The sequence below is a fragment of the Pithys albifrons genome, unplaced genomic scaffold (assembly GCF_047495875.1).
Source record: "Pithys albifrons albifrons isolate INPA30051 unplaced genomic scaffold, PitAlb_v1 scaffold_42, whole genome shotgun sequence".
Taxonomy (NCBI): Eukaryota; Metazoa; Chordata; class Aves; order Passeriformes; family Thamnophilidae; genus Pithys; species Pithys albifrons.
Window position 1 is genome coordinate 378,445 of NW_027286057.1, and position 18,666 is coordinate 397,110.

At 58.6% G+C, this 18,666-nt stretch overlaps 1 protein-coding gene across 1 annotated transcript; it reads right to left on the reverse strand.

The window, feature by feature from the left end:
- Positions 1-684: 684 nt before the first annotated feature.
- Positions 685-18,254, reverse strand: SP1 (Sp1 transcription factor). Its single transcript, XM_071581761.1, has 6 exons — positions 18,151-18,254; positions 17,032-17,126; positions 14,926-16,426; positions 6,896-7,064; positions 5,312-5,511; positions 685-4,538 (listed from the first exon to the last, which is right to left on the reverse strand). Exons 1-6 carry the CDS (start codon positions 18,155-18,157, stop codon positions 4,222-4,224), a joined length of 2,289 nt encoding a protein of 762 aa, XP_071437862.1. The 5' UTR covers positions 18,158-18,254; the 3' UTR covers positions 685-4,221.
- Between the last annotated feature and the right edge of the window lie 412 nt (positions 18,255-18,666).

Genomic DNA, 18,666 nt, shown 5'->3' on the forward strand with positions numbered 1-18,666 from the left:
ATCCAGCTCCCTGCCTCGGTGTCCTCTGTCCCCAACATCCCCCAAATCCAGCTCCCTGCCTCGGTGTCCCCTGTCCCCCTGTCCCCAACAGTCCCCAAATCCAGCTCCCTGCCTTGGTGTTCCCTGTCCCCCCAACTCCAACACCCCCAAATCCAGCTCCCTGCCTCGGTGTCCCCTGTCCCCAACACCCCCCAAATCCAGCTTCCTGCCTCAGTGTCCCCTGTCCCCAACACCCCCCAAATCCAGCTCCCTGCCTCAGTGTCCCCTGTCCCCCTGTCCCCACCACCCCCCAAATCCAGCTCCCTGTCTCAGTGGCCCCTGTCCCCCTCTCCCCAACACGTCCCAGTGTCCCCTGTCCCCCTGTCCCCAACACCCCCCAAGGCACCACCAGCTCCCAGATCCAGCTCCCTGCCTCGCTGTCCCCTGTCCCCAACACCCCCCAAGGCACCACCAGCCCCCAGATCCAGCTCCCTGCCTCGGTGTCCCCTGTCCCCCTGTCCCCACCACCCCCCAAATCCAGCTCCCTGCCTCGCTGTCCCCTGTCCCCCTGTCCCCAACACGTCCCAGTGTCCCCTGTCCCCAACACCCCCAAAGCACCACCAGCTCCCAGATCCAGCTCCCTGCCTCAGATTCCCACCCTGGGACTGCACCCCTGTCCCCCCACAAATCGACCTCCCCCCAGACTTCCAGACAACGCCAGCGACTCATGTTTATTACAAAAGAACTCATCGTTCCCCATTTACAAAGGAGCCCCCCAAAACTAACAGTTTCATCTAAGTCTTTTGTACAAAAAAATAGCACTTTGGGACCCAAAAAAAAATCACCCCAAAAAATCAACCTTTTGGGGTTTTATGACATCAGCCACCAGATTTGTAAAAACCACCCCCTCCCCCCCAAATTAAAATAGAACAGAGATGGGACAAGATCAAACAGGGAGAGAATTATTGCCAGTTTGGGGGAGCCAGGGCCCCCAGCCCCCCCACACTGCATAGAGAACCGGCCTCGGCCCCCCTGGAATTAAGGGGTGACAGTGGATTAAAGCTGGGAGATGGGAGCAGCCTCGGGGCAGCCCCCACCTCCAGGAGTCCCCCCAGACCCTTGGGGAGGGCAGGAGGGGAGTGGGGGGGGTCTTGTCCCCAGCCTGTGACCCCTTTATCAAAGGCACGTTTGTGTGTGTGTCCCTGGGAATGGCTGGGGAGGTGGGGGAGGTTCTGGGGGTGTTGGAAACAGGGTGGGGACCCCAATGCCACAGAGCCTAAACATGGATGATTGAATCCAGCTGCCCCCCAGGCCAGGATTAGGGCTGGTGGTGTCACACCCCACACCCCCAAATCCTCTGATCCACCCCCAAAACCACAGGGGAGCAGCCCTGGCTCAGCCCAGAGCCCACCCTGGGGACTCCTGGGATCCCCCCCAGCTCCACCAGGGGCAAGAGGGAACATCACTCAGCAGGGGAGGAGGACACAGGGGACACCACTGGGGGACACAGGGAATACCAGTGGGAGGGGACACAGGGAATACCAGTGGGAGGGGACACAGGCAACATCAAAGGGGGGACACACACGGGGGACACCCCAACACCCCACGGCAGAGCCCGAGCCCCCAGCAGGGGTCTGGGATCGGGTTTGGCACTTGATCCCCACTGGGCATGGGGGGGCTGGGATGGAGATTTGGGCTTGGGGGGGTCAGGGACCACCCCCCCCCACCCAGGGTGTGGGTAAACAGAGGGGGGAAATCATCTATTGACAATTAAATTAAGAAACCTCCTTGTTTTCTCCCAATCCTTTGTGGTTTCCAGGTGGGGGAGCTCATAGTGCTTCACAGGGTATTAAAATACAAACGCTTAAAGTTTCCTATATAAAAATATACAAATGCAAAAATAGATATTGAGAGAGAGAGCTGGGGGGGGCCGGGCCCTGCGCCCCCTCCCTGCAGAGATTCTGCTGCCTTTGCTTTTTTACAAAAAACCCAGAATAAAAACAGTTCATGCTTCACAGTTCAGCCCCACAGGCTTGGGGGTCCCTGGCTCCTGGGAAGCTTCTGAGTGTGGATCAACTCGGGGAGCAGGGACACATGGGGGGCTGGAGGGGCCAGCTGGTTGGATTCCCCTCCAGAGGGTTTCCTGAGGGACTTTGGCACCTCAGACCCCACTGGGAGCGCCCACCCGGCGGTCCCAGCTCTGCTGGAGCATCTCCCAGGAAAAGGGGGTGTCCCCAGGAGAGGGGTGTCCCCAGGAGCGAGGTGTCCCCAGGCGTGGGGTGTCCCTGGGGTAGGAGTATCTCCCGTGTGGGGTGTCCCCAGGAGAGGGGTGTCCCCAGTAGGGTGTCCCCAGCAGTGGGGTGTCCCTGGGGTAGGAGTATCTCCAGTGTGGGTTGTCCCCAGGAGTGGTGTATCCCCAGTGGGGTGTCCCCAAGAGCAGGTGTCCCCAGCAGTGGGGTGTCCCCAAGAGCAGGGTGTCCCCAGCAGTGGGGTGTCCCTGGGGTGGGAGTATCTCCAGTGTGGGGTGTCCCGGTGCTGGGGTGGCCACTTTCTGCATCCCACAGAGATTGTGGGATCCCTCCTAGCAGGGAAAAATAACTTGTAGAAAATGCCCCAGCAGAATCCCTGAGGGGGGAGGACACCCCAGGCAGGTGGGATTCATGGATCCTGGGGGTCCTCTCCCTCTGCACCTCCAAGAGCAAGGGGGTCACACACCGACCCCAACACGGTGAGTGGGGATGTCCCCACGTCCCTCCACCACTCTGGGACACCTTCCCCCAAGCTCAGCACTTTCCTCATCCTTGAAACCAGGATAATTCCACATTCCAGGGCCATTCCTGGGATCCCCCCCTACTCTCTGCTCCCACCTCCAGCTCAGACTGAACTCCTGCTTGGCTCACCCCAACACTGCTTGGAAAATATCCAAGATTTCCTCCAGCGGCTCCTGCAACCTCCAGGGCAGAGATTGGGATCCACATCCCACATCCCACCCTGTCCTGGGATGGAATCAGCCCCACTGGCCTGTTCCCAGCAGAGGGAGCAGGGATATCATTGGGGGCAGGAAGAGGAGGGTGTGGGAGGAAGAGCAGAAAGGACTGAGCAGTCCCAGCCCTCCCATGGTGGGAAGAGCCACATACAGGAAAACCAAAAAGGTTTTTCCTGAATTCTACCCAATTTCCAACACCCTTTTTTTTTTAAGGAGCCACCTCCAGTGGTGCCACAACAAAACCCTCAAGTGCCATCCCATGTCCCCAAGTACTTCCCCTCACTCTGGGCTGGGTGAGCTCTGCAGATGCTCCTTTTCACAATTATTATTATTATTAAGACCGATGTTGGCTGTAAAAAAATCGAAGTTTCACCTGAGGAGGCTCCAGCTGCCCCCAAACTGGGTCCTCTGCCCATGACCCCCCACCAGAGCAACTCCATGTGCTCCAATCCCATGGGACAGGGATCCCAGTGCTCCACTCCCACAGAACAGGGATCCTTGCCAAGAAAATGGCTGGAAAAAACAAAGATCCAGAAAAAATCCCCACCAAGGTCCAGTGCTGGCAGCAGGAGTACAAGGGTGAAAAATACAGCACAGTCTCACCAGAAGAGTGACACAGGAATTACAGAATCACCTCAAAGCAAAGCCCCCAACAGCCCGGGAGTGGGGCCAGGGGGTTTTTAGGGATCAGGATATAAAATGGAATACAAGAAGGGAAGGAGAGCTTGGGCACTGTCCAAACCACCCCAGAGGGACAACCTGCTCCAGGATAAGGCATCAAAGGGACCCCGCCATGGCTGCAGCAATATCTCTCTCCTCTCTCAAACGAACACATTTTATATTTTTATATATATAATAATAATATAGAATCTTTTCTCTTTTTTTTTGTTTTTTTTTTTTGCTTTTGTTGTTTTTTTTTGTGTTGTTTTGTTGGTATTTCTGTTGGGGTTTTTTTGTTGTTTTCTGCTAAAAGGATGGTGTAATTTACCAAGGCATGAAAGGCGCTGATGGGGCAGCTGCGAGGGCGGATGGACCTTGGGCAAGGAGGGGAACAAGGGAGGGGACAAAAAATAATAATAATAATAATATCAAGCCGAAATTAAAAAATATATATATATAGCTCTGGCCTTCGAGTGTGGAGAGCGGCCCCGGAGGTGGCAGCGGTCCCGCTGGAGGAGCTGGGTTAGTGCTGGGGGTGCCGAGGGCCCCTCGCGGTGACGCCGATGCCGCGCTCCGGCACTCCGGCGGCTCCGGGCTCAGAACCCGTTGCCGCTGATGTTGATGGACTGAAGGTCGGCCACCTGCATGACGTTGATGCCACTGCTGGCCAAGCGGGCGATGCCCTCGGGGCAAATGGCCTCCATGGCCACCATGTTGGTGGCAATGAGGGCAGAGGGGGTGGCCCCGCCGTTGCCCTCGGCCGAGGCCGCCGTGTCCATGGGGACGGCCGAGACGTTCATGGCCACGCTGGTGGCACCTCCCTTCTTGTTCTGGTGGGTCTTGATGTGCTTGGAGAGGTGGTCGCTGCGCATGAAGCGTTTGGGGCACTCCGAGCAGGCAAATTTCTTCTCTCCTGGGAAAGGAAGGGAGAGGGTGGTGACCCAGGGGGAGCTGGATGGGATTTTGGGAAAAGGTTCCTCTCCCTGAGAGTGTTTCACAGATGTAATTTCACAGAATATCGAGCTGGAAGGGCTCCACAAAGGCCATCAAGTCCAAGTCTTTAGTGAATGATCCATACCAGGATTGAACCCACAACCTTGGTGTTCTCAGCACCAACTTACTGAGCTCATCTCAGGCTTTGCACAACACTCCCAGGGCTGGAATTCTGGGATCAGGACGGGGCTCGCTGGGGCTGTCCTGTGCAGGGCCAGGAGCTGGAGGGGGTGGCAGTGGGGGGTTCCTGGTGCCCCGGGGGTGCCAGGACAGCAGCAGACCCCTAGTGTAGGTACAGAAAATTCAGGGATGAGCAATTCAGACCTGTACAGACCCTGTGAGACTGGGGTAGCTCTCAGCTAAGAAGAGGCAAGGAGCACAGCTGCTGCTAGGTGGTAGGGAGGAGTTTATTCCCCAGGAATTCACACAGTAGTTTCTCACAGAACTCTGCAGGTGCTTGAAAACAGCCAGGATGAGATAATATAAACACTGGACTTGTGAGATATGGATTATAACCAATTAAAATTTCTGGCCTGATGGTGTGAGGTTCAACTCAGCCAAAGGTGTGTGGCTTTAACCCTACACAAACAACGTGTGGTGTGTAATAAATCAACATTCACTGGATCACAATGATCTGTGTGGGGTGTCCAGTCCCTCCCCAGGTGGTTTCTGTCCACTTCACCCTGGCCCTACCTGTGTGCGTGCGCTTGTGCCGCTGCAGCTCATCCGAGCGCGTGAAGCGCTTCCCGCAGAGCATCCAGGTGCAGACGAAGGGCCGCTCGCCCGAGTGCCACCTCAGGTGTGCCCGCAGGTGCGAGGTCTTCCCGTACACCTTCCCGCAGTTTGGGACGTGGCAGATGTGCTGCTTCTTTTTACCTGGATCCCCAGAGCTCCTGCCAAAAGGGGAAGAGTTAGACACACCCCTGGAGGGAGAAGCAAGGGACTAATTGACAGGAAGATCAACGTGAGCCAACAGTGTGCCCAGGTGGCCAAGAAGGCCAATGGGATCCTGGCCTGGATCACAAATAGTGTGGCCAGCAGGCCCAGGGCAGTGACCCTTCCCCTGGACTCTGCCCTGGGGAGGCCACACCTTGAGTGTTGTGTTCAGTTCTGGGCCCCTCAGCTCAGGAAAGAGATTGAGGGGCTGGAGCGGGGCCAGAGAAGAGCAACGAGGCTGGAGAAGGGACTGGATGTGGCACTGAGTGTCCTCTGAAACACCTCCAGGGACAGAGAATCCACCAGGTCTTGATCCAACCCCACTGTGATCACCAGCCCAGGGCACTCTGTGCCCCACTCTGTGCCCTGGGCTGGTGATCACAGTAGGGTTGGATCAAGTCGGGGTTGGATCAAGTCATGGTGATCACAGTGGGGTTGGATCAAGGGTTGGACTTGGAGATCTCAGAGGTCTCTTCCAACCCAACTGAGAAGAGCAACGAGGCTGGAGAAGGGACTGGAGCACAAGTGCTGTGGGGAGAGGCTGAGGGAGCTGGGGGTGTTCAGCCTGGAGAAGAGGAGGCTCAGAGGTGACCTCAGCACTGTCTGGAACTGCCTGAAGGGAAGTTCTGGCCAGGTGGGGGTTGGTCTCTTCTCCCAGGCACTCAGCAATAGGACAAGGGGGGCTCAAGCTCTGCCAGGGGAGGTTTAGGTTGGAGATCAGGAAGAAATTCTTTGCAGAGAGAGTGCTCAGGGATTGGAATGGGCTGCCCAGAGAGGGGGTGGATTCCTCATCCCTGGAGGTTTTTCAGCTGAGCTTGGCCGTGGCACTGAGTGCCATGATCTGGTAAAGGGACTGGAGTTGGCCCAAGGGTTGGACTTGATGATCTCAGAGGGCTTTTCCAACCCAATCCATTCTATGATTCTATTCTATGATTCTATTCTAAGTTCTGCTCCATCCTGCTCTCCCCAAGCTGGATCCAAGTGCTCTGAGTGTGCAGGTGACGCTGAGCTGGGGGGGTGTGGATCTGCTGGGGGGCAAGAAAGAGGGATCAGGACTGGCTGGAGCCCTGGGATCATGGGCTTAGACCCATTGTTAGGTTCAACCAGGCCAAGTGCCAGGTCACAACTGCCCTTTGGAACCCTCCAGGAATGGGTTGGAAAGCTGGAAAAGGACCTGGGAGTGCCAGACACAAGCCAGGCACATGCCCATGTGGATGTGGCACTTGGGGACGTGGGTTAGTGGTGGCACAGGGGGAATGGCTGGACTCGATGACCTCAGGGGCCCTTTCCAACCTAAAGGATTCCACTGGGGGTGCCAGATCTGTGGCAGAGCAGTCTCACCTGCCCTCTCCTTCCTTGCAGTAGGGACAGGTACAGGCTTCCCTCCGTGTTTTCCGTCCCTGCTGGGGCTGGGGGTCAGGACTGGTCTCTCCCTCCTCCACAGCTGCACCTTCATCACCCAGCCCGTCCCCACTCGCTCCGTGCAGACCCAGCTGAGCTCCGTGATCACCTGGAAGAGAAGGTTCCATGACAGTTATGGCAGGTTCCTCACCTGAATTGAGGGGCCTTCATGGGCCTTTCCATAAAGCCAAGAGGGTCTCAGCCTGACCAAGCTGTAGGAGTTATTAATCCCACCTTTCTCTCCCAGCTTTCCTCAGGCTCCTGACATTGCCCTAAATCCCTGGGCTGGCTCTTCCTGCCCTCCCCAGCCCCCAGTTTGCCCACATCCCCCAGTTTTGGTCCAGGTCTCTGGTGTGTGTCCAGGAGAGAGGTGGGAGCTGCATCTCTCCTGAGGAACAATCCACTGCCTCCCTCCAGCCACCTGCCCTGCCAGTTATTGTGCCTATTCCAGCACAGGAAACAGCAAAATTCCAGCTGGAGCCACATCCATGTTGGGGATACAGCAACATCCAACACTGCTGAGGAAAACCTGGGATTCTCCAAATCCCACCACATTACTGGCATCACCCAAGTCCCTTCAACCCTGGGGATTTTTTGGGTTCAAAGAGGCAGTTTTGCCTTTCCACACAAGCCTGATGTTATATACCTGCTGCAAGCACCAATCCCCAGAACAGATGGGAATACTCCTGCCAGCCCTCCATCCCAAAGAAAAGCAGGGATAACTAAAGCAGGCTGGAGGAGCAGCACCCAGCAGTGATGATGCTGCCAGCAGTGCTTGCTGGGTAGTCATTGCTGTTACAAAGTGGGATAAAGACACATAAAGTTGAGAAATCATCTGGCACTGCTGCTGGAGATGATTTCTCCCTCTCTTGAGGAGCAATTCCCAACTCCAAGACCCAGGGAGGTGCAGGGCAGTGCTGATGAGCTCCCAGAGGAACAGAACCCACCCCTCTGGGGACCTGGAGGGGGTTGAAGCTTCTCAGTGTTCACTGCTGGTTTATTGCTCTGCTACTTCCCCAAGCCCAGCCCCACACGTGGGGTATTTCCCTTCCAGCTCCACTCCTCGATGATGTTCCTGTTGAAGAGCCAGAGCAGGGATGACAGGCTGACTAATCTCTTTTCAGCTGCAATTAACAGATGCCAATGGATCTAATGGCAGATTTAGAGCAGAGCTGCTTCCAGACAGGCAGCCGTGTCCTTGGCTGACCATCAGTTGGGATTCCAGCCCCAAATTCACCTTTTTCCTATCGATCTCCTCACGAGAAGGACATTCAGTCACCTGAATGTGGCAGGTTTGAGACAAAACACACACAGGTGCAAGAACTGCTGCTCACTGCAGAGATGCTGTGCCATGGCCAGGACATGAGGCTCCAGTGGGGGATTATTCCCCCAAAACACCCATCTGGGACCCTTCCTGGTGCTGTTTATCAACAGCCCCAGTGAGCCCTGGGCTGTGGCTCCAGCCCTCACCAAATATTATCCCAGGCCAGGCCTGATGCCACCACCAGCAGGAGGAAATTGTCCCTCTAAAGGTGACACAATTTTAAACCTCACTCAGCAATCTTGGCTGAGCCCTCCTGTATCTCAGCAGCCACATTCCCCTGCTCCCTGCAAAGTTCAGCAATTTTGGGACAAAACCACTCCAGTCCCCCCCTCCAGCTCCTGGAACATGTTTACAGTCAAGTCCCAGCATGGAAGGAAACAGGGAGGGGCTTTTAAGCTCTCTAAGCCAACGCCGACAGCTCGTTACAGCCACGGATTAGAGATTTCCCTGTCGACTGGGAAGAGCTGCTGTAAAAAGGAAGGAGAAAACACACATTCTCTCCCAAAAATACACCAGGGAGGGCGAGAATCCAGCCCTGACGCCTTGGAATGGCTTCAATCATCAAAAATGCAAAAGCCCACGCGGCGTTTTTCAGCCTGTTGGCTCATCAGGCAGAGGGGAACAAACCCAAATCCTCCTGCTGGGTAATCTCTGGCTGCATCTCATCAAGGTATAAATACAGGATGGTGAAGGAAGGCAGATCCCAGAAGAACATGGATCATCCCTCACCAAGCAGGAGAGTCCAGGTCTCCAGAATGTGGCAGGTTTGAGGCAAAGCTCAGCAGAGGAATCAGCCGGATAATTCATGTTTATTATCCCCACTAATACACACCAGTGGTAAACTGAACCTCCCCTGGAGGCTCCCAGGCCCCTGCTCCACACTCAGGTCAGCAAAGCCCTGAAAAAATACATTAATAGAACAAGGAGGGGGGGTTAATCCTTGGAAAAGCCTGGGGAGGAAAGAGGGACTTTGGGAAGGCAGGAGATGGGAGTTGATTCTGACCCCTAAACCTCGCTCTGCTCGGCCAGGGTGGGATGAGGGTCCTGAGACCTCCCAGAAATGGGGCAGTTTGTTGGTCTCACACTAAAAACCCCAAAGCCCTGAGCCTTGGCTTGGGGATTCTCTCCAGACAAGGCATTCCTTGTCTCCTACCTGGTGCTCCGAGGAAAAAGCTTTGGTTTGGTGGCTTTATTTAGCAAACTAACAGGAGGTGAGAAATGCCTGGTGGGGAGGAGAGAGAGAGGAGCTTTCACATCCACCCCAGCCGACCTTGAGAAAGGGGAAACAAACCTGATGTTCATTTTTAGGGAAGAGCTGGAAATAAAACCCAAAACCAACAAACCAGAGTTTCTTGTGCAAACTCTGCACCACTGGCAGGGGGAGGAGGGGACGAGGTGGGGGAGTTGTCACCACTCCCAACGTGGCTTCAGGCACAGGAAGTTTTAAGGCACAAAGAAAGAGAAGCAAAACCCAGGGACACACAGCCCTGGGGCCCCCCAATAATCTTTCCTTGCAATGGACATCAGTCATGAGTGTACCTGAAAAAAACCTCCAAAATCCGCATTTTTAGCTCACAACTCGAATTCTCCCCATTTCCCCCCCAGTTTTTGGGGTGTCTGCTCACTGCTCTCCCCAGGACACACCAGAGCTGCTCCACACAGAGCAAAGTCAAGCTGCACAAAGGGCCAAAGTGGGTTTTGAACAACATCCCCTTGATTCTTCTCTTGTCTGATTTCCTCACTGATTTGCAAAATGAGTTAATCTGCAGGAGGAGCTCATTGATGTAAATTAGCCAAGCTCTGGCTCAGCAGTTCCTCGGAGCTCAGGGAATGCAGGGCCCAGCTGCACAGGGATGGGGCAAGCTGGGAGTCTGCAGCACTTGAGCAATTTTCTTTAAGACTTGAGAAGCCACCAGCCTGCTGGACAATCCTGTAATTGCCAGAGGTTTCTGTACCTCAGCATAAATGACACGTCCTTCAGAGAGGGAATGAATAAGGGTGGAGCTGATGGGTCAAGAGTGAGGTGGCTGCGAGGGAGGAGCTGAGCCAGGGAATCACCTGTCCACTTTGTGACAGCCCTGAATCCTCCTGGACTTACCAAATACCTCTGTTGTGCTGTAGAGAGACAGACAGAGCTCCTTTGTCCTCTTAATTCCCACCTGGATTGTCACAAAACTTGGATGAAGCTTCTAGTCCTGCCATAACCTTCAGTGGGGCAAAAGCACCCAGAGCACCCTCAGCCTGTGACACAGACAGGTCTCCACAAAGCACCCCAAAACCACCAGGTGAGGTAAAGAGAGAAGTCCCTGAGTGAGGAGTGTGAAAGGAAGGAGGAAAATGCCTGGCTGAGACAGGGAAGGGCAATGCCCAAGTGGGGGAACCTCAAAGGCATCTCCCACCCCACCTGAACCTCCGGATGCCTCCCACCCACTGCAGACAAGGGCCAAGCCACAGATCCCAAGTTTTTAATCACATCCCTCCACAGATGAGGAATCTGTGCCTGTATCACTGAGAGCATCTACCCCAGGCATCTTGGGATGGGATGGGACGGGATGGGATGGGGAGTCGGCTGAACGGTGTGAGCCTTGCCAAGGAGGGAGCCCACGCTCTGGAAAGGAGCCACATGGAAACTCCCCCAGCCCTGGGAGCCAGGATGAAGCTCCTGCACGGGGTGATAAGGATGGGGCTCCAGCGGGGCTGGGGCCAGCACAGATAAAAGAAGAGGCAGATCAAGGCCCAGCAGACGGTCCGGAGCCAGTGAGGGACTTGTCCCAGGAGGAGTCACGGGCTGGGAGCGCAACACCCGACCCGTCGGACTGGCAAGGCTGCCAAGCCAGCCCTGAGCCCTGAGCCCTGAGCCCTGCCCTGGCCTGGAGCAGGAGGAGGAGAAAAGGAGGAGGAAGAGGATCAGGGCTGCCCCATGAAAGCCCTGGACCCACAGGGATTTTGTGTGGGACACAATCTCCCCAAGGCAAAGCAGCACTGCGTTAACACAGGCTCTGCTGGGATCACTCCCCTTTGCCAAGCAGACCTTGGGATCTCTTGGGATTTGTGTCAGTCCTTCTCTAAACGACACAGAGAGAGGTCAGCCAAAGAATCTGGAGGGGATGTAAAGTCCAGCCCAGTTGGAATTTAGAGGAGGAAGTTTCACAATATGATTATTTTCTGACGTGATGTCATGGGCACAATGAAACAAACAACAACGGCACGTCACGGAGAGATCCTGTCAGGGCTTGATTCCTGTTTTCCCCTCCCCTCCACGCTCGATGCCACACAGTTGTCTCATCAAGGCCCTGCTACAAAGCTGCCCTTAAAGACAGAAAACAGGAGACAATCAGGTCTTTGTGCCAGTGCCCCGACACTGGGAGAGCCCTGGAAGGACAAAGTGGCAGCAGAGAGCCAGGATGTGTTTGGTGAACACATTTCCAAGGGTTACTTCCCCCACGATGTTTTTTTTTTCCTTTCAGGACAGTCCTGACATCCAACTGCTGAATTCCCCCACAATCTCCATCCAGAGCCCTGGAAGGGAGCTCGTCCTGCCCAGGCACCCCTGGGAGCTGCTGCACCCTCCAGACCCACCAGTGCAATTCCAAACACTCCTAGAATCAAATATCCTTTAGTGCTCCCAAAACAAGGGGGTTTAACTCCAGAGCTGAGCGTGGAAAACCACGGCAGACGCCTGTTTACCCAGCACATACCTCAGCCAGGTAGGGCTGTGGGAGCTGTGGGGGCAGAGCCACCAGCACCACAAGGACATGGAGCCAAGAGCAGTCCCTCTGCTCCCCCTTACACAAAAAGAGGAAGAGAAACTCCAGTGTCACAAATTCCCCACCTCGTGCAGGACATCCCCCCCCCGAGTGGGCCTGGGGTGACACTGGGGTGACACTGGGGTGACACTGCTCTCCTGGCACAAAGCCCCACTAAGGGGCCCTGGTTGTTCCAGCCCCCTCCTGTGCCCAGCACACCCCCAGAGGAGAACCCAGAGCCCCCAGTTCTCACCCGGGCCAGGCCTGGTGCCCGCCCTTGTGGGTAGGGCTGGTGCCAACCCTGGGGCAGGTTTGGGGGCGTTGCCAGCCCAGGAAATTCTCTCCCTGGCTCTGCAGGCGCCTTCCCTTTGGAGCAGAGCCGGCTGCAGGGCCTGTTTGCCCACATACCAACCCCTGACAGGCACAGACCTTCCCGTGCCTCCTTCAGCCCGGCTGAGGAGAAGGAGGAGGAGGAGGAGGAAGCAGCCTTTGAGCCACCTCATTAACACACACACTGAGTTACATCTGCACAGATCTTTGGGCTCTGCCTCATGCCCAGGAGCAAAAAATCTGAGCTCTAAGGACCTTTTCAGGCATCATTTTCTCCTGGGGGAATCCTTCCTTTGCCAAAAGGAAAGTTAAAAGTGGAAATGTCATCAGCAACTACCCCCACCTTCCTGAGGGGTGGAAGCCACAGGCCCCCCCTCCATGGAGTGGGGACAGGAGAGGGGACATGGAGACTGCAGACCCCAAGGAGACTGAGCCAAGCTCTGGCAGGTTTGCAGGATGGGGCAGGAGATGTGGCACTGCCAACCCAGGGGGTAGCTGGGACCACCATAGCCCTTGTCATGTACCCCCTTTCTCTCCCACCACCTCAGAACACGTGGCAGGATCCAAGGCCTGGAAAAACCAGCTACAGTCTCCCCACTCCAGCAAACCTGGGGTTTGTTTTCCATTCACCTTCCCCAGCAGCAGAGGAGTATTTTCTGCTACAAAAACCCCTCCCAACTCTTTGCCTCGAGCACAAGTGGGGTGACCTTGCAGCCACCAGGGAGGTCCTCAGGGAAAATGTTTAGGGATTTGGACAACAGGCAGCAAAACTCTCTCAAATGGCCATCAGAGAGCTCGGACTGGGAAGGACCCACTTGCACAGCCTCTGGTGGAACAGGCCAAGTCCAGGCCCACGGGGGCTCAACACACCCTGGGGAGGGCTGGGGGACAAAGGGACCCATCTGACAGACACAGGTGGAGAAAAACCCCTCCAGCCTGGAGTCAAACCACGTAAATCCTGTCAGTGGATCAGTGCCAGGAAGCTTGTCCCGGCCACAGCTTTTGCCATGTTGTTCCAGGAGCCTCCTGGACCATCCCATCGAGCTGGGGTTCCCCAAAAACACTTGGAACCCTGCCCTGGCTTTTCAAATGTCATGACATCACAGCAGAGGGGGAGCGTCACGTCCTCAGGGCTGGGGCAGAGCCAGGCTGGGAATTCGTCACCGCGGATCAAGAGCTGAACACGCTGCGGAGCTAAAGAAGAGAAGGAGGGGGAGGAGAGGAGGGAGGAGGAGGAGGAGGTGGTGGCTCCCCAGCGTGAGCGTGTTAGATGGGTGGTCTCTAGAACGTTCCTCCCTGTCCCACCTCCGAGGGCAGAGCCAGGCACGGATACAGGAACTGGGACTCGCCCATGCGTTTCTCCAGTGCCTTCAAAACAAGGAACAAGCTCAGCTTCAGCAGGAGCAGCTCCAAGCACAGGGATTGGGGAGGGGGGACCATGCAGGGACCCCCCACTCCCCTGCACCTCCATGAATCAAAGAAACCACGTGTGCAAGGCTCTCTCTGGGCAGAAAGCAGAGTGTGCTCGAGCCCCCGTGGGTCTCTGTGCTCGGGGAAATGCGGCCATCAGGCTAATCCGGGGCTGCAGGAACCCAGGCATGCCAAGCTGCTGTAGCAACAACCCAAAATAATGCTGCAAAACAACCCCGGGAGAGCAGCCACCACCTCTCGCGAGAGGGGAGCACGGGCTGGATTGAGCAACATTTTCTGCTGCCTCTCAACTGTGACTAAATCCAGCAACAGCCCTTTTAGTCAGAGCCAGAACATTAAAAAAAAAAAAAACAACCAAGGAAAACAGTGGAAAAGCAAGCAAAGAGCCTTCCCAGAACTGATTCCTTCCGAGGAGGGAGCTCACAGCCTCCAGGCACGGCCCCTCAAGGGAAGCCAAGCAGCCTCCAGCTCATTCCCCATATCCACACATCTTCCTTCCCAGACTGTGGGAGATGGTGGGACAGATCCAGGGGGATCTGAACAGGGTGCCCTGTGCCCATAGGACCGTCTCAGCCACAGTGAGGTCACGGTGTCCTGTAGCAGCACCCACACACTTAACAAGCCTTTTCTTCCATCCCTACAAGGAAATTCCCCACGACTTTGTGACTGTGTTTGTTTTGATGGGGTATTCAGTTAATCCCAAGTTTTCCATGGCCATGACTCTTTCTGTAGGCTCAGCTGAGATGCTGAGTTGGACTCAGGTCCTCCCCCCAGCCCTGATCTGAGACTCTCTGGGTGGTCATCAGGGCAGGATAGTGGCTTCACACAAAACCACATCTCCCCCTTGTCCTTCATCTTCCTCCTCACAGCCATCTCCCATTTCCCTTTCACTCAATCAGCCACCCAAGAGTTAATTAACTAGTCCAGAAACTCCCCCCCAAACCAGTGTCTTCTGGTGATCAACAGAGCTTTCATACTCCCCCTCCCAAGGGCTGGCACAAGCACCAGCCCAGTCACCAACTCTGGTTGGCACCAACCACCCCCAGCACAGCTTTGGCCGAACTGGGCCGGGCGATGGCGCTTTGCCCTTGACTTCCTCTGCCTGGCTACAGAAGAGGAACTGAGCCCACAGCACTCACCGGGGGTGTTGGCAATGGCCAGGGGCAGCCCCTGCAGCTGGTGCACCTGGATCCCGGACGCTCCCAAGGCACTGAGGTTAATAGTCTGGAGGCCCGGCACGGAGGAGAGCTGGGCAGCGTTGACAGTGACGGTGCCGCTGGGGAGGGAGGCGATGGGGGTCAGCGTGGTGCTGGTGCTGCCTGTCTGTCCCAGAGACACTCCCTGCATGGGGGCCAAGGTGATTGTCTGGGCCTGGGGGTTCTGCACCTGCAGGTTCTGGAGCTGGATGGTCTGCCAGCTCACCTGCCCGTTGGGACCCACCGTGGGCGTGCGGATGATGATGGGGCCGGAGTTGGGGACAGCCTGGAGCTGCAGGTTCTGCAGGGTGTCCTGGGAGATGGCTTGAGTGGTAAAGGTCTGGCCGGACAGCGGGGTGGTCTGGAGGGCCTGGATTGTCTGCCCTCCTTGGACCAGCTGTGGCTGGATCAGGATCTGCTGCTGCTGCTGCTGTGACTGCTGACTCTGATCCCCCTCCTTCTGCTGCCCTGGCTGCAGAGCCACCCCAGACACCGAGCTCTGCAGAGAGTCCGAGCTTGGGACACTGCTGGCCCTCTGGGGCGTCTGTGCCTGCACGTTGGTTCCCACCGTCGCGCTGGTGGAGAAATTCATGACCCCCACATTACTGGTGGTGGTGGTGGTGGAGTAGCTGTTGGCATTGGTGAAGAAGGCGCCAGAGCTGGCCTGGGAGGAGGCCGTGCTGGCAGAGCTGCTGGTGGCACCCGAGGTGGCTGTCTGGGCACTGCTGTCCGGGGAGCCCGAACTGCTCAGGGTGCCCGTCTGGGATGTGGGTGCCAGGCTGGCGGCCACGCTGTTGACTGGCAACAAGGTGATGTTGCCATTCAGGGCCACGGGCACATTGGCCACATACTGGGTCTGCCCCGAGAGGCTGTTGTTGGCCAAGCCCACGCCCTGGATGGGCACTGCCTGCTGCAGCAAGTTGGGCATGGTGATGAGGTTGCTGCCGCCCGCACGGCTCGTGATGATCTGCTGGTTGGAGCCGGGGATGATCTGGAGCTGCCCGGAGGCATCCTGCTGCACGTTCACCTGGGCAGGGGTGGTGGCAAACTGCAGCTGCTGCCCATCAATGGTCTGGAACTGGGGAATCACCTGGTACTGGATGTTGGGGATGACCCCTGGCAGGCCCGTGAGAACCTGCTGGTTCTGCAGCCCCGAGGCCGAGGTGACCACGTAGGGCCCGGTGCTCACGGGGCGGCTCTTGGAGGCGTCCCCGTTGCCGTTGCTGCCGTTGCTGCCCGGCTCCTTGGAGCCCGTGGGTGTGCTGGAGCCGGGAGAGAGGATCTGCCACCCATTGGCCGACTGGGCGATCTGTGCAGCCGCCGCGTTCAGGTCCAGCTCCCCACTCCCGCCTTGCTGGCCCTGGGAGCTGTTGGAGTTCTCGTTGGGAGACTCGATCCGGCTGCAGGTGGCTGCCAGCAGGGCCAGCGGGGAAGGCTGTGACTCCTGGGAAGGAGAGGAGGAGTTAAACGGAGGCGGGAGGCGGTGCCAGGGGCAGGCCCAAAGTTACAGGGAAAAAAAAAAAAGGAAACAAAAAAAAACTTAAAAGAGAAAGCAGGGAGGAGCATACTCAGAAAAGATAAACACTCCTTCCTGAGTGAACCCACCCATAGCCGGAAAAATACAACTGCCAGGCACAGGGCTGTCAGGCCAGGACGGCCTGAACCCAGAGGGAAAAGCCCTCTGGGAAGGAGGAAGGGGAAGGGAGTCTGCCTGGGAACGGCGAGAGGACACGGCTCCTCTGCCCCAGAGCTGGGAAATCTGCCTGCAGCAGAACAAACTCCCAGGCAGGACGGTCCTTCCCGGGCACCCTGACCTGGAAAAGAGCCAGCGGGGGCTGTAGCGTTCCTGGGAGCAAAGGAACTGCGTGTTTGCCACCAGAGCTGGGCAGGAGGGGAAGCCCCGGGCGGCACAGGCTTGGCAGTGCTCGCCCTCCTCCTCTTCCTGCCCCGGCGCCACGCTCAGCTGGGCCCAGCAAACACCTCAGCCCGGCCCTGGACTTTGCCACGAGCTCCCCGGGGCAGGCAAGGGCTGATCCTTCCCCCACTCACCTGGGCCTCCCCAGCGCCGGCGCTGCTGGTGCTGCTGGCATCGCCTTCGCCCTTGTCGGGCGTCACAGCCGACATCTCCTCGGGACTCTCCTGGTCTGCGCGGGAGGGGAGCGACAGTTAAAGGCATTTTGGGGCAGGAGAGAGGGGCACGAGGAGCAGGATGCCCGCGGGCACGTGGCAGTCTGGCTTTGGGGGGGACCATGTGCTCCAGACACCGGAGTGGAGGGGTCTGGGAAGCAGAGCGAGCTGCCAAAGGGGAGTTGGCAGCTGGACAGCGGGGGAGGACCCGGCCTTGCTCCAGGCCCCAGCTCCTCCCCACCCGCTCGAGACACTCCCTGGCTCCTGTCGAGGTCCTCCCCGGGCCTCCCTCTTTCCCTTCCCTCCTGCCCTGGCCCCCGTGGATCCACCCCGGGATTCCCCACTGTGGATCCAGCCCACGGGATCTCCCGGCTGGAACTCCCCCCTCCGTGCTCCTTGTGATCTTCCCGCCCGGAGGGTCCCTTCTCCCTCCAAATCCTTCCGCTCCGGAGCCGCCTCATCCTCCGCCGCCCACCCCCCGCAGGCTCGGGGGTTCCTCTCCAGCCCCCGCACTGGCTGGAGCGCGGGGGTCGAACCCCCTTAACTCCCCCCGGGACCCCCCCGGCCGCTCATCCTTTCCCACGGCCCCCCCCGCGAGGGCCCCCCCGTCCCGGTTCCCGCATCCGCCCACGCGGGGCGCCTTCCCCGGGAATGGGGTGGGGGAGAACCCCACGGTACCTGCGCTCACGGACGCCCCTCCGCCCCCCAGCCCGCCACCCACCGCCCCTCTCCGCTCCCCATCCCCGGGGACCCCCCCCCACGATTCCCGCGGCCTCCCCATCGCCCTCCTCGCCGCCCCCTCCTCCGCTCCATCCCTGCCCGGCGCGGCCGCCGGTCCCTCCCCCGAGGCTTTTCCCCCTCCCCCGGGTCCCTCCCCCGGCAGGTCCCCCCGGCGCGGCTCGGGCGAAGGCCCGGCCCGGCGGGGCCCGGCCCGGCCCGGCGGGGCGGGGCCGCCTCTGGCCCCTCCGAGCGGGCGGCCCCCGCCTCGCCGCGTGTTGCCGGGAGCCCCGCGCGGGGCCGGGCCCGGGGCTCGCTCCTTACCGCTCATGGTGCCGGGGCCGGGCCGGGCGCGCGGGGCGGGGCGGGGCGCGGGCGGGCGAGCGGCCGAACCCGCCGGTGCCGCCGAGGGGCTGCCGAGGGAGGGGCCGCGCGCCGCGGCCGCGGCCCCGCGCCCCGCCCCCGCCCGCCCCCGCAGCCAATGGGCGCTGCGCAGCGGGGTGAGCGACGGGCGCCTCAGCCAATGGCGAGCGAGGGCGGCCCGGCGCGGGGGGGGGGAGGAGGGGGGCGGGCGGGCCCCGCCCAGGCCGGCCCCGCCCCGCGGGGGGGGGGGGGGGAGCGCGGCGGGCGGTGGCCAATGGGGGGCGGGCGGGGCGGTGGCGCCCGCCAATCAGCGGCCGCGCGGGCTCGCAGGGGGACCCCGTAGGGGAGCGGCCCCGGCGGCGCGGGCCGCGGGGTGATTGACGTGCCCACTGACCAATGGCGAGCGGGAGGCGGGGCCTGGCGGGAACTGGCAGCGCGCGCCGCCAAGAGGTAGCTCTGTAGAGTGGGCGGGGCTCC